Consider the following 18,224-nt stretch of genomic DNA (forward strand, 5'->3'; position numbering starts at 1 on the left):
ATTTCTGTATTTTTTTGCAATATTTCAAATTTATTTCAGCTGTTTTCATTTCTGCTTTTTCAGCAAATCTATTGAAATTCCTTTCAGCTTCTCCCATTTCTGTATTTTCAGCAATTTCAAATTCATTTCAGCTTTTCAAATATCTGTCATTTCAGCAAATGTATTCAAATTCCCTTCAACTTTCTGTATTTTCAGCTATTTTCAAATATTCAGTGCAGCTTTCAGCTTTTTGCATTCCAACGCATTTTCAGCAGGAAATGCCTTTTCTAGTTCAAATTCATTTCAGCTTTTCTAATATGTGTAATTTCAGATGTATTCAAATTCCCTTCAACTTTCTGTATTTTCAGCTATTTTTAAATATTCATTTCAGCTTTTTGCATTCCAACGCATTTTCAGCAGGAAATGCATTTTCTAGTTATTGTTGGAATGCATTAACGATGCATTCCAAGTATTGTTCTTCGAATCTTTATTTCTTCATCTTCATCTTCTTCTTCTATTTCTTCCGCGCCACCTTTCAACTCCTTCACACTTTCAGCTATTAAAACAGTTCAAATATTAAAATGTTCAGCTCCTTTCTGGCTTGAGGGCTATGACTTTTCAGCTTTCTACCTCTTAAGCTTGAATTTATATAAATCAATAATCATTAATATTTTAACATGGTTTTCAAATGGAGTTTGCTTTCAAATCCTCCTAAACTTCTTCAACTTTCAGATTTTTCAGCTTCGCAAATCTTTCAGCTACAGACACCATTTAAACTTTTAAATGTTGACACAAGTCTTAACTATTTTATGAAAAAAACTGCTTCTTGATATCTATTGTACTTTTTTCATAATCACTGATTATGTTTCACTAGTTCTTCGCTCCGTTTCTGACTTTTACATGAGTGTGTATTGCGTCTGCTAGAGTGGAGAGCTCGAGGCTAGAGGCTGAAGCAGCGCAGAAATCTGGTTAAAAAAGTATGGAACTTCTGTCCTTGCAGCCAAAGTATACACTCTAGAGGCTTCATTTCTTCAGATTAATGAGGGTATGGTTGTGCTGATTGGATTAATGTGTTCATGGAATCCCAGAGTTTTTTAGTTTTGGCGCAAGGAGTGTTTGAGTGACACAACCTCTGCCAAAAGCCCCATAGGCTCCAATACAAATCTGCCGACATATTTCTCACAAAAATCCACAAGGTACACGTTCTGTCAACGGCCATAGGAGCCGTATTTATTACCGGACAGACATAAAAACACATCCACGCGTTCGGTAGAGTCTTGGGTCTCATACAAACGCCGTATTTTTTAGATAGCTGTTATAGTTTTGCGCTGGTTCTCATTTGTTTGAGGTGTGGATTCTGTGTAACTCGCTGTCCTGTGTCTGCACTTTTGCAGCCGCACAGGTGCGTCGTTGTCGTGGTTACGAGCACTCACATGCTGCAGGATCTGTCTGTGGCTCACAGCTGCTCGCTCCTATGACCTGATTAGTGGAGTCACATGACGCAGCTATGCTTTCTGTCAACAGACCAATATGATAAAGACACTAGCCCCCCCTCCCCCCTCCCCCCTGACCTCTACTTACTGTTAATCACTCTCAGTCAGTCAGTCAGTCTAATTCTCCTCCCCTCTCCCTCTCTTCCTCACCACCATTCCCTTCCTCACCCTCTCACCCTCCCTCCCTCTATCTACACCCCCCCACCCCACCCAATGCAATAGGTGCGCCGTTGCCGTGGTTACTCGTAAACACGCTGCAGTATCTCTGTGTGTGACTCACAGCTGCTCCAATGACCTGATTAGTGGAGTCACATGACGCAGCTATGCTTTCTGTCAACAGACCAATATGATAAAGACACTGGCCCCCCCTCCCCCCTCCCCCCTGACCTCTACTTACTGTTAATCACTCTCAGTCAGTCAGTCAGTCTAATTCTCCTCCCCTCTCCCTCTCTTCCTCACCACCATTCCCTTCCTCACCCTCTCACCCTCCCTCCCTCTATCTACACCCCCCCACCCCACCCAATGCAATAGGTGCGCCGTTGCCGTGGTTACTCGTAAACACGCTGCAGTATCTCTGTGTGTGACTCACAGCTGCTCCAATGACCTGATTAGTGGAGTCACATGACGCAGCTATGCTTTCTGTCAACAGACCAATATGATAAAGACACTGGCCCCCCCTCCCCCCTCCCCCCTGACCTGTGCTCACTGTTAATCACTCTCAGTCAGTATGTATGTCTATTTCTCCTCTCTCTCTCTCTCCCTCTATCTCTTCCTCACCACCCCTCCCTTCCTCACCCTCTCACCCTCCCTCCCTCTATCTACTCCCCCCCACCCCACCCAATCCAATAATTTCAAAATAAAAGCCCCATGGAGGGAATTTTTACTGTAATGTCTGTGATGAGGCCTATTAATTAAAAACTTTTAAGTGTGAATAACAAACATTCTGTCTCCCACTACGAATATTACTCGTACTTCTAGTACTACAACTGATACTTCTACTACCATACTACTAGTATTTCTACTGCTATTAATACTACAACTACTACTAATGTTATTACAAATACTACTATGGCTAATAGTATTCCAGTTGTTTCTACTGCTATTGATACTAAACCTACTATTACTGCTTATACTGCTAGTACTACTAATACCACAATTATAACTAATACTACTACTAATATTACTACAAACAATTTTAAACAAATTTAAGCTCCTGCAACTTCTGTTTTTAGAAAATCTATTGAAATTCAGCTTCCCCACTTCCTGTATTTTCAGCAGTTCTTTAAAATAATTTCAGCTATTCTTATGCCTCTATCAACAGCAATTTTTTAATATTCATTTCTGTATTTTTTTGCAATATTTCAAATTTATTTCAGCTGTTTTCATTTCTGCTTTTTCAGCAAATCTATTGAAATTCCTTTCAGCTTCTCCCATTTCTGTATTTTCAGCAATTTCAAATTAATTTCAGCTTTTCTAATATCTGTAAGTTCAGATGTATTCAAATTCCCTTCAACTTTCTGTATTTTCAGCTATTTTTAAATATTCATTTCAGCTTTCAGCTTTTTGCATTCCAACGCATTTTCAGCAGGAAATGCATTTTCTAGTTATTATATTTCTTCCGCGCCCCCTTTCAACTGCTTCCCATTTTCAGCTATTTAAACCGTTCAAATTTTAAAATATTCAGCTTCTTTCTGGCTTGAGGGCTATGTATGTTCAGCTTTCTAGCTCTTAAGCTTGAATTTATATAAATCAATAATCATTAATATTTTAACATGGTTTTCAAATGGAGTTTGCTTTTCAAATCCTCTTCAACTTCTTCAACTTTCAGATTTTTCAGCTTCGCCAATCTTTCAGCTACAGACACCATTTCAACTCTCAAATGTTCACACAAGTCTCAACTATTTTATGAAAAAAACTGCTTCTTGATATCTATTGTACTTTTTTCATAATCACTGATTATGTTTCACTAGTTTTTCGCTCCGTTTCTGACTTTTACATGAGTGTGTATTGCGTCTGCTAGAGTGGAGAGCTCGAGGCTAGAGTGTGGGGCAGCGCAGAAATCTGGTTAAAAAAGTATGGAACTTCTGTCCTTGCAGCCAAAGTATACACTCTAGAGGCTTAATTTCTTCAGATTAATGAGGGTATGGTTGTGCTGATTGGATTAATGTGTTCATGGAATCCCAGAGTTTTTTAGTTTTGGCGCAAGGAGTGTTTGAGTGACACAACCTCTGCCAAAAGCCCCATAGGCTCCAATACAAATCTGCCGACATATTTCTCACAAAAATCCACAAGGTACACGTTTTGTAAACGGCCATAGGAGCCGTATTTATTACCGGACAGACAAAAAAAGCACATCCACGCGTTCGGTAGAGTCTTGGGTCTCATACAAACGCCGTATTTTTTAGATAGCTGTTATAGTTTTGCGCTGGTTCTCATTTGTTTGAGGTGTGGATTCTGTGTAACTTGCTGTTCTGTGTCTGCCCTCTTGCAGCCGCACAGGTGCGGCGTTGTCGTGGTTACGAGCACTCACACGCTGCAGGATCTGTCTGTGGCTCACAGCTGCTCCTTGTGACCTGATTAGTGGAGTCACATGACGCAGCTATGCTTTCTGTCAACAGACCAATATGATAAAGACACTCGCCCCCCCTCCCCCCTCACCTCTTCTCATTGTTAATCACTCAGTCAGTCAGTATGTCTGTCTATTTCTCCTCCTCTCTCTCTCCCTCTATCTCTTCCTCACCACCCCTCCCTTCCTCACCCTCTCACCCTCCCTCCCTCTATCTACACCCCCCCACCCCACCCAATCCAATAATTTCAAAATAAAAGCCCCATGGAGGGAATTTTTACTGTAATGTTTGTGATGAGGCCTATTAATTAAAAACTTCTTAGTTTGAATAACAAACATTCTGTCTCCCAACCCCCCCTCACCCAATTCCATCATTACAAACTAAAAGCCTCAATGATTATCTGTACCTTAACCATGAAGTGGTTTCGTTGAAATACGCATTGCTCTTTCAAATACTACTATAACCACTACGAATATTACTAGTACTTCTAGTAGAACTACAACTGATACTTCTACTACCATACTACTAGTATTTCTACTGCTATTAATACAACTACTACTAATGTTATTAAAAATACTACTATGGCTAATAGTATCAGTATTCCAGCTGTTTCTACTGCTATTGATACTAAACCGACTTCTACTGCTAGTACTAATACCCAAATTACAACTAACATTACTACAAACAATTTTAAACCTCTTTTTATTCATCTCAGCTTTTGTTATTTCTGTACTTTTTAAAATTCATTTAAGCTCCTGCAACTTCTGTTTTGCAATATTTCACATTTATTTCAGCTGTTTTCATTTCTGCTTTTTCAGCAAATCTATTGAAATTCCTTTCAGCTTCTCCCATTTCTGTATTTTCAACTATTTCAAATTAATTTCAGCTTTTCTAATATCTTTTATTTCAGCAAATGTATTCAAATTCCCTTCAACTTTCTGTATTTTCAGCTATTTTCAAATATTCAGCAAATGTACTCAAATTCCCTTCAACTTTCTGTATTTTCAGCTATTTTTAAATATTCAGCAAATGTATTCAAATTCCCTTCAACTTTCTGTATTTTCAGCTATTTTTAAATATTCAGTGCAGCTTTCAGCTTTTTGCATTCCAACGCATTTTCAGCAGGAAATGCCTTTTCTAGTTTCTATAAGGATCTTCTTGCTTCTCGTTAATTTCTATAAAATCTGAACTAAATGCTCACATGTGGTAAAACCTGACAAATCATATAACCTTTATCGACCACTAACCATGCAAAGTCATGCTGGCTCGGTAAGGCAGATCTCTTTTTCCCTTTTCCACTGATTTATTTCTCGTCTTCTACTGTCATGCCGTTATTTTACTGTCTTTCACTTAAATACTCGCTTTGAGGCAGTTATTCCTTTATTTTTCTCTTCCCTTCCTTCCTAAGTATGGTTTTAAATTTCTCCCAATGTCCCTCCATCTTCTCTTTTCTTTTCGCCCTGCAGCAGCGGCCCCATCAGGAGGCGGGGAAGAGGATCCTGTCCTGGAGCGGCAGGCCTATCTGGATGGAGAAGATGGTGCTGGGACGGGTCAAGGTGCCGCACACCTTCGCCATTCACACCTACACTCGCCCCACCATCTGCCAGTACTGCAAGCGTCTGCTCAAGGGTCTCTTTCGCCAGGGCATGCAGTGTAAAGGTAAGACTTTATCATTTTAGAACGTGTCTGTGATGCTTCGCCACACTTATTATTCCTTTTTTTTTCTCTCCATCTTTCAGATTGCAGATTCAACTGCCACAAGCGATGCGCTTCAAAGGTACCTCGGGACTGCTTGGGGGAGGTGGACTTCAATGGAGGTAAGCTCCACATCCAAATTCACCGTCACAATGTCCGCAATATTTGCTTATTTGATGTTGCGCGTGTGCAGAGCCAGCCAGCCCCGGCCCAGACTCCGACACCACCATGGATAACATGGAGGTGGACAGCGGGGATATGGATGGCGGCAGAGGACTGGACGACCCAGAGGAACCGTCCACCCCGGACGAGAGGATGTTTGACATGGATTCTCCCTTGTTGGACAGAGAGAAGGACGAAGAGCCCATCAAGACTATCAGGTGGGATGTCAGCTTGGGGTTAAGGTTGTCCTGTTTGGTATCTTCATTTCTCCCACTCCATTCTGAGGCAAACGTTATGGCCGGTTCAGTAGAAAGGGACAGGAAACAAGGGGGAGGAGGGGAAAGACAGGACAACAAATAGAGGTGACAAAAAGAAAAACAACGGTCTGCAGCCTGATTCAAAGCGGGGACAAAGCGGCTGTGTTTTAAATCAACAGCTCTAACTGCCCAGTTCCTACATTTATTCTATACCAGCAGTGTGCGTTTCATGTTTCCAGTAGTGTTGGTCTGCCAGAAACATAAATTCACTTCCTGACCTACCAGACGTTGGGTGGTTAGAAGAATATACATGAGAGGATTCATGAGCTGGTTACAGGTCAAGTACAAGTAATTGTCACATTGCTTCACGAAATCTTGATTTTCATTTTCTTTTTTTTTACGTGTTTGTCCAGCCCCTCCACCAGCAGCAACATCCCTCTGATGCGGGTGGTCCAGTCCATCAAACACACCAAGAGGCGGAGCTCCACGGTGGTGAAGGAGGGCTGGATGGTTCATTATACAAGCAGGGACAACCTGGTAAGACTGATAACCAAGGAGCCCAGTCTGAAAAATAGCCTGTATGCTGGGGAAAACTCCTTCTCCAAAGCTGTTCACATGTGTTGAATTCAGCACAGAAGGTATTTTCCTCATGAAACTAAATTTTAAAGCACTGTAACATCGGTGGGTGATGTCGTCCTTGTTGTCGTTTGGACTGACTTTGCGTTCGCTTTCCCCCCCTTTGCACAGCGGAAGAGACATTACTGGAGGCTGGACAGCAAGAGTCTGAGTCTCTTCCAGAACGACACCGGAGCCAAGTTCTACAAAGTAAGCATGAAGCTGTCATCCTTTGCAAAATCACACACACACACAAGCTTTTATTAAGCAGAAAATGGAGCAGCTTAATGCGAATGGACTCAATGAATAAACTCCCCATTCCAGGTCCCAGTGTCTCACTAATTCACCATCGTGTCACTTTCTTTTGATTCAAACGCGGTGACGTTGGCGTCATAAGGAGTGATCCGTTTTCACACACATGTTTGCAAACGACCCGTGCCACTCGTGAGAGGCGTACAGACACGGTCTAACCAGTGGTAGCCGCGTGACTCAGCTTCGGGTGTTGCAACCGGAAACTACCCAGAGGTCAGTTGGGCACGCTGAAATCCCCCCCCCCTCGCGTGTTTAAATTCATCATCAACAGTCTCTATCTCCGGCTGTCGTCAGATCAGATCAAATCAGAAGGGGGCATTTGAAGGGGTTTTGATGAGAGAGTCGTACTTTGGACCATAGAGCTCCTCCGGTTTAAAAGAACAGTGGATTCACAGCATCTCTTTGATGCAGGGTTATTCTATAACATGGTTATGGTTGTGGTTTTAATAAAGAAGAAGAAAAAAGAAACACTCCTAAGTATAGGTGGTGGCTGTGAGTGGAACATTGTAACTTCAATATGTAAAATCCGTTGCGGAGCGTGTGTGACACTTCCCCGCTCGCTGCCAGCGCCGTAGTCAGTCATTACACTGCCGCAGGGGCTTAATAGCACAGTAATTACACGCTGTAGGACCCAGGGAGGGAGCCTGCAAGGTAAAGACTTCCACATGTGTGTTGGTGTTTTTGTCACACACAAAAAAAAAAGTTATTGTTTGTGCTGCTTTGTGTGTCTGGAGATTTTGACACCTCCTCGCGCTGCGGTCGGACGTGTGCTGCTGCAAGATACCGCGTGGGAAGTGGGAGCGAGTTGGCACATTCACTTCTGAGTGTGTGTGTGTGTGTGTGTGTGTGTGTGTGTGTGTGTGTGTGTCAAACAGGTGGTTTTAGACGCAGCTGCGTTCAAAGTCCTCTTTCTTACTGTCTCCCTTTTAGTGCCGGTTGAAAAGAAAAGAAAATCCAGATTCACTAACTTTCCTCTTACAATTATTCTGTGGCGCCCGCTGCCACTAAGGACCGACTCCCCGGTTGTGTTCACTGGCAGCTTTATGTGGTTCTTTATTATCAAACTTGGCACTCCGCTACGTTTTCAGAGCTGAAGGCGAGCCGTAAATTATTTCCTTTCATGCTCCGAAGTTTAGGTCTTTGGTTCCATGGCTGTCGCTTCAAAGTAGCAGATATGCATCCAATGACAGATAAAGTGAGACGATTTCCTGTCCGTGCAGTAGAAAAAAACCCAGCTTCTCTCCGAGGGGTTCTTCCACCGAAACCACACGTTCTCCATGTGCTCTGTTCGCGTCCGGGAAACCCTCTTCCCCTTCTTCTGAGCTTCGTAGCCTGCTGCTCATCAGCGTGTTGGCCAGCGTCCTCCCCTCTCCTCTTTTTTTTTTTCTTCTTCATACCTCCACTCTGATTAGTGCAGTGGTCGCGTGGTGCTGCTCGCTTGGCAGGCATGGCAGCCATTTTCTCCATTTGGAAGCCATAGCCGCTATCCGTTTGAAGATGAGACCCCTGTACTTACACACACACACACACACACACACACACAACCCAAACCACCTACACACCACCAACCCCCGACCCACCCACTCCCTACCCTGCCGAGGAACAGTAGTTGCCGTGTCTTCTCGTCTCGGCGGCGAGCGGCAGCGCCAGCGGCTCGTGCTCAGATGGGGCCCCTGGCTGGCTCCTGCCTTCTAATCAGGGAACCGGAGCGTTTCAGTCCGCCGCAGGGACCGCTCACGTGACCCGGCCCCCGCTGACCACAAGCACTTCATCTGATACTCCGCGGTGAGCCGCGCGGAGGGGACAGCGCGCGCCTCCGCCGGCCCCCGGTTGGCTGGAGGTTCTCTGTGTTTTTAAATGTTTGACCCTCCCTCCTCCCTTTTGATTTGACGGTGGGTTGGACGGGGAAGGGGGTTGCAAAAAACGGTCCTCCCTGCATGTGCTCATAAGAGAGAGAAGAGGTGTAGGAGAAAGTTAGAGCTGGGACTATAGAGTCAACATTACAACAGTGGAGTGTGTGAGTGTTTCTACCTGTATTGCTGTTTTTGTTTAGCTGGTGCATTATTACTATTAAGTTCTGCTTTTTTTAATTACTTTTAAACATTTGTATTTGCATAATGATTCAATGAGACATTTCTCATTCTCAAAAGGGTAATGTGACTTATCTGATGCGTGTCGGTACTGATGTAGAAACGCAGTCGGGTCCCGCTGTTGGACTCTTTCACGCTGTTATGGCTTGTCGAGCAGCGTTGTTGCTCCTCAGAATCATTTTTTTCGTGAATAGTTGTAACCTCCGTCCCTCGCCGCCCCTCCCCACAGGAAATTCCTCTGTCCGAGATCCTCCAGGTTGAACAGTCCGGAGACTACAGTAATCTGGCCCAGGGCAGCAACCCACACTGCTTCGAGATCATCACGGCCACCATGGTCTACTACGTGGGGGAGAACAACCGCAGCCACTATCACAGCCCGGCTCTGGCGGCCTCGGGAGTCGGGATGGATGTGGCTCAGGGCTGGGAGAAGGCCATCAGACAGGCCCTGATGCCCGTCACTCCCCAGCCCAGTGTGGCCAGTGCTGCCGGCCAGGGCAAAGATCACAGTGAGTAGAAGACGAGCGCTCTCTCTCGTGGAAGGATGAGTGATAAAAACAACTTGATAACTTTATTGTAATTTTCAAGGAATTGAAACATTCAATCAGATTAAATTAGACATGGGAATGTCATGTGCCGAAAATTTAATCAAGTCATTTTTGTGATTTTTTTTAATTAATTTTTTTTATCGAGAATGTCATCGGTTAATTGTGTCCATAATGAAATGCCGGGAGCCATATCTACTCTTTTGGCAAAACTCAACTAAATTTTGACATCAGCAAAGAATGTTGTTTGTGACTTCCGGCCGCGTTTCAACTTTCGGTTACAAGTGGGTTTTTGCCTGACTCATCAAGAGACAAAAGGTTACGTATGGCTTCTTGATAAGACAAATGAACTGACCCAATTCAGCCTCCCCACAGTACCCAGGTGTTGTTATATTAGGTCATGTTAGGTTATGTTAGGTCATACCATGAGAATGAGCTGTTCGTCCACACAGTTCCATTCATTGAGTAGTTGTAGATGTACATATTGTTGTAATGTATGCTGCCATCTCTCATTGCAAACCATGTAGCATCCGCAGAATGATCACAGCATCGTGTCTCCTACTCTCTTTCATCTCAGGCGTTTGTATTGGCCAGCATGTAGAATTGGCAACTGTAGGTGTTTGAATTCCCGACGATGAAGTGCACTGCATACTTGCACCATTCAGTCACATGTCCGCTTCCCAGATCAAATTTTATAGCCAATTTATTTTATAATATTATGCCTAATTATGTGGGGTTGTGAAATATTGCATGCAGCTGCGGAAGTTTGGTAGAAAAAATAAAATAAAATCTGAGCAGTGCGTCTCATACCACAATTAACGATCTATGCTTATGCTTTAATAAAGATGCGTTATTTGAGGTTTTTGAATGTGGAAACATGATGTGTTTTGTCCTCCAGAAGAGCTGTCCATCAGCATATCTGTGTCCAACTGCCAGATCCAGGAGAACGTGGTGAGTGGCGATTCCTTTCTGTTGTACAATTTCCCAGCACATTCATGCGAGGCAGTTATCCCTTTATTTTTTTAGTTTGTATTTTTTTTTACCATAACCTCCAGTGAAAGTTATTATGTTGCACAAATGGGGAACCTGCTGGCCCATATTTTTGGTAAAGGTATTTTCATCTCAGTTCCACTTCTCTATTGAGTGAAACTGAACGATTTGGCAATACCAGAAACATTTTGAAAGCGTAAAAAAAAGAAATCCCTGCCTTTTGGAAATGTTTGTACAGGGAAGCTCAAACAAAGAAAAACACCAGCACTAACAATGCAAATCCTCCCTGCGTAGGATATTGCTTCGGTGTACCAAATATTCTCTGATGAAGTGCTGGGATCCGGCCAGTTTGGCATTGTGTATGCAGGTATGTTTTGCTTCTGATATGGTAATATCACTGAGAATGGTTTTGCATTTGTACAAAGTTATTGATTACACCGTGTTCCATAACGTTTTAGGCAAACACAGAAAGAGCGGCAGAGATGTGGCCATCAAAGTTATAGACAAGATGAGATTTCCTACCAAGCAGGAGAGCCAGCTGAGGAATGAGGTGGCCATATTACAGGTAATGGCAAGAATCTATCAATGAAATAAAAATCTAGCATGTTCTGTAAACGAGGCCTCTCCATAGGCACTACGCATCACTGACTATCGCTCCATAGTTGTTACCAGTTGAATTTCTGACTCAGCGAAGGCTCAATCTCTTTTGCTCCCTTTGCCTCAGAACCTGCATCACCCGGGTATCGTTAACCTGGAGTGCATGTTCGAGACGCTGGAGCGTGTGTTTGTCGTCATGGAGAAGCTGCACGGCGACATGCTGGAGATGATTCTGTCCAGCGAGAAGAGCAAACTGCCTGAACGCGTCACCAAGTTCCTGGTCACACAGGTCCGTGCTGCAGAAACACCGCTTGCATCCTTCTGCTCCCATCTCCCCCTTTTTATGTTTTACTTTTACTAGCTTTTTTTATGTTTTACTTCATGTCTCTCTGTCCCTCTCTCTCTCTGTACTACGCTATTTGGGGTGTCTGAGCGTCTGCTGCAGCTCCACTTTATTCTTGTGGTGAGCTGATTGCGGGGAATTGTTTATGCGACTGGCCCGCGTGGCATCAGGCCCTCCCCATCCCTGGCCGGGGATTACAGCCTGCAGTGTTCTGGTGGCTTTGTGGCCTGATTAGAAGAGCAGCAGGCCCCTCCTCCACCCCCACCGAGCCCGGGCCATCCGCCGATCACGGGGGGCCCAAACAGAAGCGGGGCCCGTCAACGACTTGCCCCATTAGCTGCGGCGGGCCCGGCTGTGATGTGGCCAGGGAGGACTTCTGTCAAAGTGAGGGTCAGGATCGGGGAGCCGGGCCCTCTGCGGTTTCTGGGACGGGGCCGTGGGCAAATGTGCGTGCAGCTCCCTCCTACGCCAGGCCCGGTGAATATAGATGGGATGATGAGATGAGATCATGTGTCCTAATGTGAAGGCACTGGTCGGGATGGAAATACTTAAGGGGCATTGGGGTGCTTATCCCCCTGGTATTTTTCCATAGGGCTGCGTCGTAGATTCAAAAGGTTACTCTGTTCATACCAGACGCCTCATGCATTCAAATGTTTGGAAGCTGGAGTTTATATTACTGTACTTTTTTGTCTTTTTTTCGCTCAATAGATCCTGGTGGCCTTGAGACATCTGCACTTCAAAAACATTGTTCACTGTGACTTGAAGCCTGAGAATGTTCTCCTGGCCTCTGCAGAGCCTTTTCCTCAGGTGAAAGAAAAAGACATACGCGTGTGTATGTTTTGATGCCGGCGGTTGCGTGGGAGCATTTGACCATGTAGCTCCATCCCCCCCCCCACCTCCCCCCAGGTAAAGCTGTGCGACTTTGGCTTTGCCCGCATCATCGGCGAGAAGTCGTTCCGGCGCTCCGTGGTCGGCACGCCGGCTTACCTGGCGCCAGAGGTGCTGCGCAGTAAAGGCTACAACCGCTCCTTGGACATGTGGTCAGTGGGGGTCATCGTGTACGTCAGCCTGAGCGGCACTTTCCCTTTCAACGAGGACGAGGACATCAACGACCAGATCCAGAACGCTGACTTCATGTACCCCCCTACGCCGTGGAAGGACATCTCCGCAGAGGGTGAGGAGACCTAAGCGGTCTGTCTGCTGTTGCCTTTGTCTTCCTGTAGGAATTTGGCCCACGCTCGATCCAATCTGACGGTCAAATTGTACGTCCTGCACTCTTCTAAGCGCTTGAAGGTTCGGGTTAAACTTCAACTTGGTTAAGTTTAATATCAGAGTGATACTCAGGACGTGTAGACTGTCCTTCCCACAGACTTTAGTTTGTCTGCGGTCGAGGTGAGTCACACTCATACCTCCCCCCAAGCTGCTGCTCTCCCCCCCACCTCCACACACGAAAGATGTGACAAGTTGAAAGAACCGAGGGTGCTGTTTAGCAAACCAACAGTAGGTACCTCTGCTCTTTCTGATCGTTTCTCTTTTGCTTAGTGTCTGCCTCTTTTGCGAGTCACATCATCTCAAGTGAGCCGTGGGTGTGAGATGGCAGATCTTTGAAGGTCAGCTTATAGATTACAAGTCTGCTCATTTTCCATTTCCTTCACAGCCACAGACCTTATCAACAATCTTCTTCAAGTCAAGATGAGGAAGAGGTACAGCGTTGACAAGTGTCTCAGCCACCCCTGGTTACAGGTGACATGATAGCGTACTTTCTTTGACCCTATGACCCAGATTGTTTATTTTTCTCAGGCAAAAAACTGCCCAAATACGACATTTATGACATTTCTAAGTTGCCCAACTGGAAAATAAAAAATGTATGACAAACAAGACATAACAACTCTGCTAAGACCCTCCAAATGTATAGATTAAAGGCATCTGAAGCTAAAGTTCAAAATAATTGAATCACCTCTGGACTAATGTTCATGTCCCTTTTCATCCCTTTTCATCAGGACTATCAGACATGGCTGGACCTCAGGGAGTTCGAGACGCGGCGCGGCGAGCGCTACATCACGCACGAGAGCGACGACGCGCGCTGGGAGGAGTACGCAGACGAGCGCAGTCTCCTTTATCCGAAACACTTCATCATGGCTCCCAACCTGGACGACATGGAGGAGGGCCCCTAGGGGCCCGCCCCGGGGGGACTTACTGCACCACACGTATTGAAAAAAGAAGGACAAGAACTTTCACAGGGAGACTTTGGGAGCGGTGGATCTACTGAGCCCCCGACCCAAACCCCCCCCCACCACCCAAAACCTGAGAGAAGCCAATCGGGTGGAGAGTCATTCTCCGGAGGCTTTCAAGTGGGAAAAACCCGACAGAGTTTGTAACGCGATGCCCTGTTACAATGAGTGTGCAGGTGGAGATGCGCGCCACAGAAACGCGTTAAGAAACTGTCAGAGGAGAAGAGTGTTCGCCTTCTTTTTTTGCACAATAAACACATTCCATGGATTTCCTAATGCAGGGTTCTCTGTTAGAAACAAACCAAAAGAAGGTGAACGTATTAGTGTAGTTATTCACAAAATATTTCATAACTTTGAGCAATAATATGTGTCCGTTCTTCACGTGAGAGATGGGATAGAGCGCTTTCTCCAGGATTAAAGGGCACTTTTCACAAGGGATTACAGTCTGAGAATTGAAGGTTTCTTTCTCATTTCCCACCTATTTGTGAGACTCAAACTGGAACATACGTTTAAGAAAGAAAAATGTGGTCGATTTTTGCACTATACGATCATTGAAGATAGCAATCGAATAGAAACACTATTTGCTTTGAGACTGGGACAAACAGACCGGGCCCAAAAATATTGATCAGTTTCCTCGTTTCCAGGCCTTTTTCTTTACGGATATTCATCTCCTGAGTCACTGAATAGTCATTAAATGCAATGATGGAGCCATTTCTGCTGTGTTCAACGTGAAGCAAGAGCGGCATGGACTCTATGTTAGAGCGTCATGTTTCTACGCATCCTTCTCTGTACTTTCACAGTATTCTTGAATGTGACTTTTCAAGCACTCCAATTCTGGAACAAGTGTTTCTGATTTAGGTATCTGAAGTGTTGGTATCAGCAAAACCGAGTTGTTGTTTTTTTTTTTACGTAGAACAAAATATTGTTGTGAGTTACCTTGTTTATGGCGTCGTCTGGAGCGTTTTAATAGCCCTTTCTGTCTAGACATTGGACATAGTAGAAACTATGGGAGTTTTATTGTACTGCAGTTTTGTTGTTTGCTCTGTTGGTGTGTCTCCTGTTGTCCTCTTTCCGTCCTCTATGTTGCCGCTGGATTGGCAGGTGTCAGTGTTTTGTATATTTCAGTACTTACCAATGGAATAAAAACCAATCTTCGCAACTGAAAACGAAAAAGTTTTCTTCAAACCCTGGATGTCTTTCTGCCCGCGCCCCGGACTTTAATAGTAGATTGTGTATTTCAGTGTGCATCCATGCATAAGCAGCCCTGGCTTATGGATTTGTGCATGTTGCATCACAATGCCAGAGAGAGCGAGTGTGTGTGTGTGTGTGTGTGTGTGTGTGTGTGGTGTGGTTTTTACATGTCAGATCCCATTCTCTGCAGCTGGATGCGATTGTTGCACCGCACAGCGCAGTTTTTACCGAGCCAGTTGCTCAACCACAAGGGAGTAATGGCATAGTTAAAGAGGGTGGTGGTGAAGTGGGGGTTTGTGGAAGACTTTGAAATCGCTATCATGGAGTCCCTTCCAGTATCAGACGTGTGCTCAGCTCCAGCAGTATGAATAAATTGTCACATTCCTGGACGGCGCTTCAGAATGGGACTATTGTTTTAAGGTCTACACTTCACTGTGAGCTACAGAGAATAGAGAGCCGTCACTCATTTACCAAAATCTTTGAAGCGTTCTTTCCATGATTCCTCCACCAAGTTCTCCCCTGCATTGCCTGTCAATACTGGCTGACCACTGTTAGCAATCAAGGCTAGCATTATTGCAATGATATCATCTAATAGCCCATGATGAAAGGTTGAAGGAACTTTTTTTTTTTCTTCTCCAAATGCCCTCCTGCATCTGGATGTTTTCAAGATGTGGGTTGTCATTGCAGGCCAAAGGACCCCATTAACCCTTGTAAGAGAGGCTTTTATAGACCGAAAGGCACATATGCAACACTCTTTGAGTTTGCTGAGTTGTTTGTCACACATTTCGCGGTGAATAAAGAAAAGCTCTGCTGAAAAAGTGAAGCTACATCTAACTGAAGGAAAGGATGCGAGATCAAAGCGGCCTGGAGAAAAAGTGCAATGTCTCCCTCTTCTGGATGGACTAAGATGGTAAACGCTTTAATAATCCATGCTGTTTTTTAAATGTTTTTTTTTTTTTTAAAGGTTCATGCCCTGCCATAAAGTCTTGTCCAGTTTGTTCTGTCATATTTATTATAGTAAGACATTTTTCAAATTGCCCCCTTTATTTATATGATTTGGAAGGACAGGAATAATATTTGATGCAGTGTCACAGCGTCACCTTTAACTAGGACCTCAACACTGAAGCAAAGGTTTAAGCCATTATTGAAGTCCTCCCTCAACTCAAAAATGCTAATGGTCGCTTCACTTACATGTGTGTTAGTATGACCTTCCTGAGATTTATTGTTAATTCAATGAACCTTAACAGAAAGGACAACAAACAAGTGATCTAGGGGTATAATGTCCCACGGGGTGCCCTTGTTTTGTTTCCACAGTTCTCTTTGCCGCCAGAGGGTGTCACTAAATGTAGGTGAATACAGTAAAGATGTAATAGGATAGTATCAGTCTTGGTCGGAGATCTCTGAAACAGTGTTTGTGCGTGTGTCTGTGTGTATTTGTCGAGCGGCTTTGCCCGGTTGCTTCTCGGCAGATCTCTCGTCACCTCAAGGGGAGGTCCGTGTGGCACCTCCCCCTCTTCCCCCACCACCTCCACTCCTTACGTCCTCCATCCCTCCGCTCCTCCTCTCCACGCCATGCTGGGGTATCCATGGTCTCCAGACCAAACAAGCAAACAAACGGCACAACACAGAAACCCATCACCCAGACATGGTTGATCTGGGCTTGGTGGACGTGGAGGGGGGAGGAAGGGGGAGATGGGGCAAGATCTTGTTTGCTTTCTGGGCCAGTTCCATTTCACTGTGATGCCAGAGAAGGCCTCCCTGGACACGGCTACCCACACTTCTGTTTGACTTCCGGTGGGGGGGGTCGGGATCAAGGTGGTCCTCGGCACTGACACATCATCTGCCGGCCCAATACACAGCTGGCTGCGGCCGCGGGCCTGTGGCCTTTACCTAAGGCGCCCTGTGCTCTTTAGCTGTGAGAAACTTGTTGGCGCGGCATTCAGCCGGTGGCCTTCAATCCTCAAAGTGCTGTTCTCTCAGTCAAAACCTGGTAAATATGACTTAAAACCGCCATCCTGCACCCTATCACATTGCATCGTCTGTGAGAGCGGAATGAGGAAGCTAATTGTGTAATCGCTGAGCTGTTTCTCACAGTAAGTTACAATCAAATTCATGGCATGTGGACAACTGGAGACTTTGTTCTCATAGCACCAGTCGAGAGCGCTCTGCCTGCCACTAACTGGAACCCACTTAGTAGGAAGACTGTTTGGCTTTTTCTCCCTTTTGTCCTCGGTGAAGGGCACAAGTCCCAAGAAACACTCTCCTATCTGAAATCTCCAAACAATCTCTCACACAATGTATTTTCCCTATCTGTAATTTCCACATTAAGCACCAGGATAAAAAATGAATGCAACCACAGAGGGCATTCCCCTTAAGCATGTGTGTGCAGGAAACAAAAGTGTGCAAAAACATGGCAGGTTATGAACAAGATCATCTTTTCATCCCTCCGCATGTTTATTCCTCAATGGCCTGAATAGTGGAAGTTATGTGTGTCCATTTGCAGGTTTTTTTTGGATGCTGATAAAACAAGTGTTTTGCAGGGGGAAAGGGTCAAAGCTGTGTGTGTGTGGAGATCAAGACGTTCCGTTGTTGTAAAAAGCAGAGGAGAGAAAGGAAACTAAAGCTGGAAACGGTTTACTAGTCTGCGAAATGCAGATGGGCTATATAGGTATGTTTGATTTGCTGACTCCAGCTGTGCCTGGAGAATTGCCCTGACCCGTCCTATGGATCTGGTTGATGTGTGAGGCCACATGTACCCCCCGTTGTCAAAGGAGGCCAGCGCAATACACAACCCCTCCACCCCCACCCTTGAAAGGACTGGCCATTGAACTCTCAGGCAAGTGGCAATATTTGCTCACCTGAAATACACACATCTTGCCAATTGGGGTAGGGGTGGGCCTCGGGGACCGGGGAAGGACCCCTTGATGCAGCTGTGGCCCGGAGGAAGGCCAGACCAGGAAGTTTTGTGGCTGGGTGGAGGGTGGGGGGGCTCTCTTGGCAGGGGGCTGTTTAGCGGTGGCGGCCCTATTGTGTCTTAAAGGAGGCAGGGACTGTATTTGTCCGAAGCTGCAGGAGGCTGATGAGGTGCTAATCTGTTGAGTGGCTGTGCCATTGGGCCTCCTTTTCCCAATAGGCTGTTAGCTGTCAGTGCCTGTAAAAA

General features: G+C 45.1%; 1 protein-coding gene across 3 annotated transcripts in view; it reads left to right on the forward strand.

The window, feature by feature from the left end:
- Nucleotides 1-15,046, forward strand: part of prkd3 (protein kinase D3) — a 48,181-nt gene extending 33,135 nt beyond the window's left edge. For 2 of the 3 annotated variants that reach the window (XM_040199546.2, XM_078089514.1), the window contains 14 exons: nt 5,506-5,698; nt 5,779-5,856; nt 5,928-6,114; nt 6,567-6,690; nt 6,901-6,978; nt 9,400-9,676; nt 10,611-10,663; nt 10,997-11,069; nt 11,161-11,267; nt 11,427-11,588; nt 12,351-12,449; nt 12,549-12,816; nt 13,300-13,385; nt 13,643-15,046. In XM_040199546.2, coding sequence (XP_040055480.2) covers nt 5,506-5,698; nt 5,779-5,856; nt 5,928-6,114; nt 6,567-6,690; nt 6,901-6,978; nt 9,400-9,676; nt 10,611-10,663; nt 10,997-11,069; nt 11,161-11,267; nt 11,427-11,588; nt 12,351-12,449; nt 12,549-12,816; nt 13,300-13,385; nt 13,643-13,816 — 1,959 coding nt within the window. In that variant the 3' untranslated portion in view covers nt 13,817-15,046. The remainder of the gene's footprint in view (nt 1-5,505; nt 5,699-5,778; nt 5,857-5,927; nt 6,115-6,566; nt 6,691-6,900; nt 6,979-9,399; nt 9,677-10,610; nt 10,664-10,996; nt 11,070-11,160; nt 11,268-11,426; nt 11,589-12,350; nt 12,450-12,548; nt 12,817-13,299; nt 13,386-13,642) is intronic. The other variant, XM_078089513.1, reaches the window with a different exon arrangement.
- Nucleotides 15,047-18,224: the final 3,178 nt, after the last annotated feature.

This window comes from Gasterosteus aculeatus, chromosome 15, assembly GCF_964276395.1.
Source record: "Gasterosteus aculeatus chromosome 15, fGasAcu3.hap1.1, whole genome shotgun sequence".
Lineage (NCBI taxonomy): Eukaryota > Metazoa > Chordata > Actinopteri > Perciformes > Gasterosteidae > Gasterosteus > Gasterosteus aculeatus.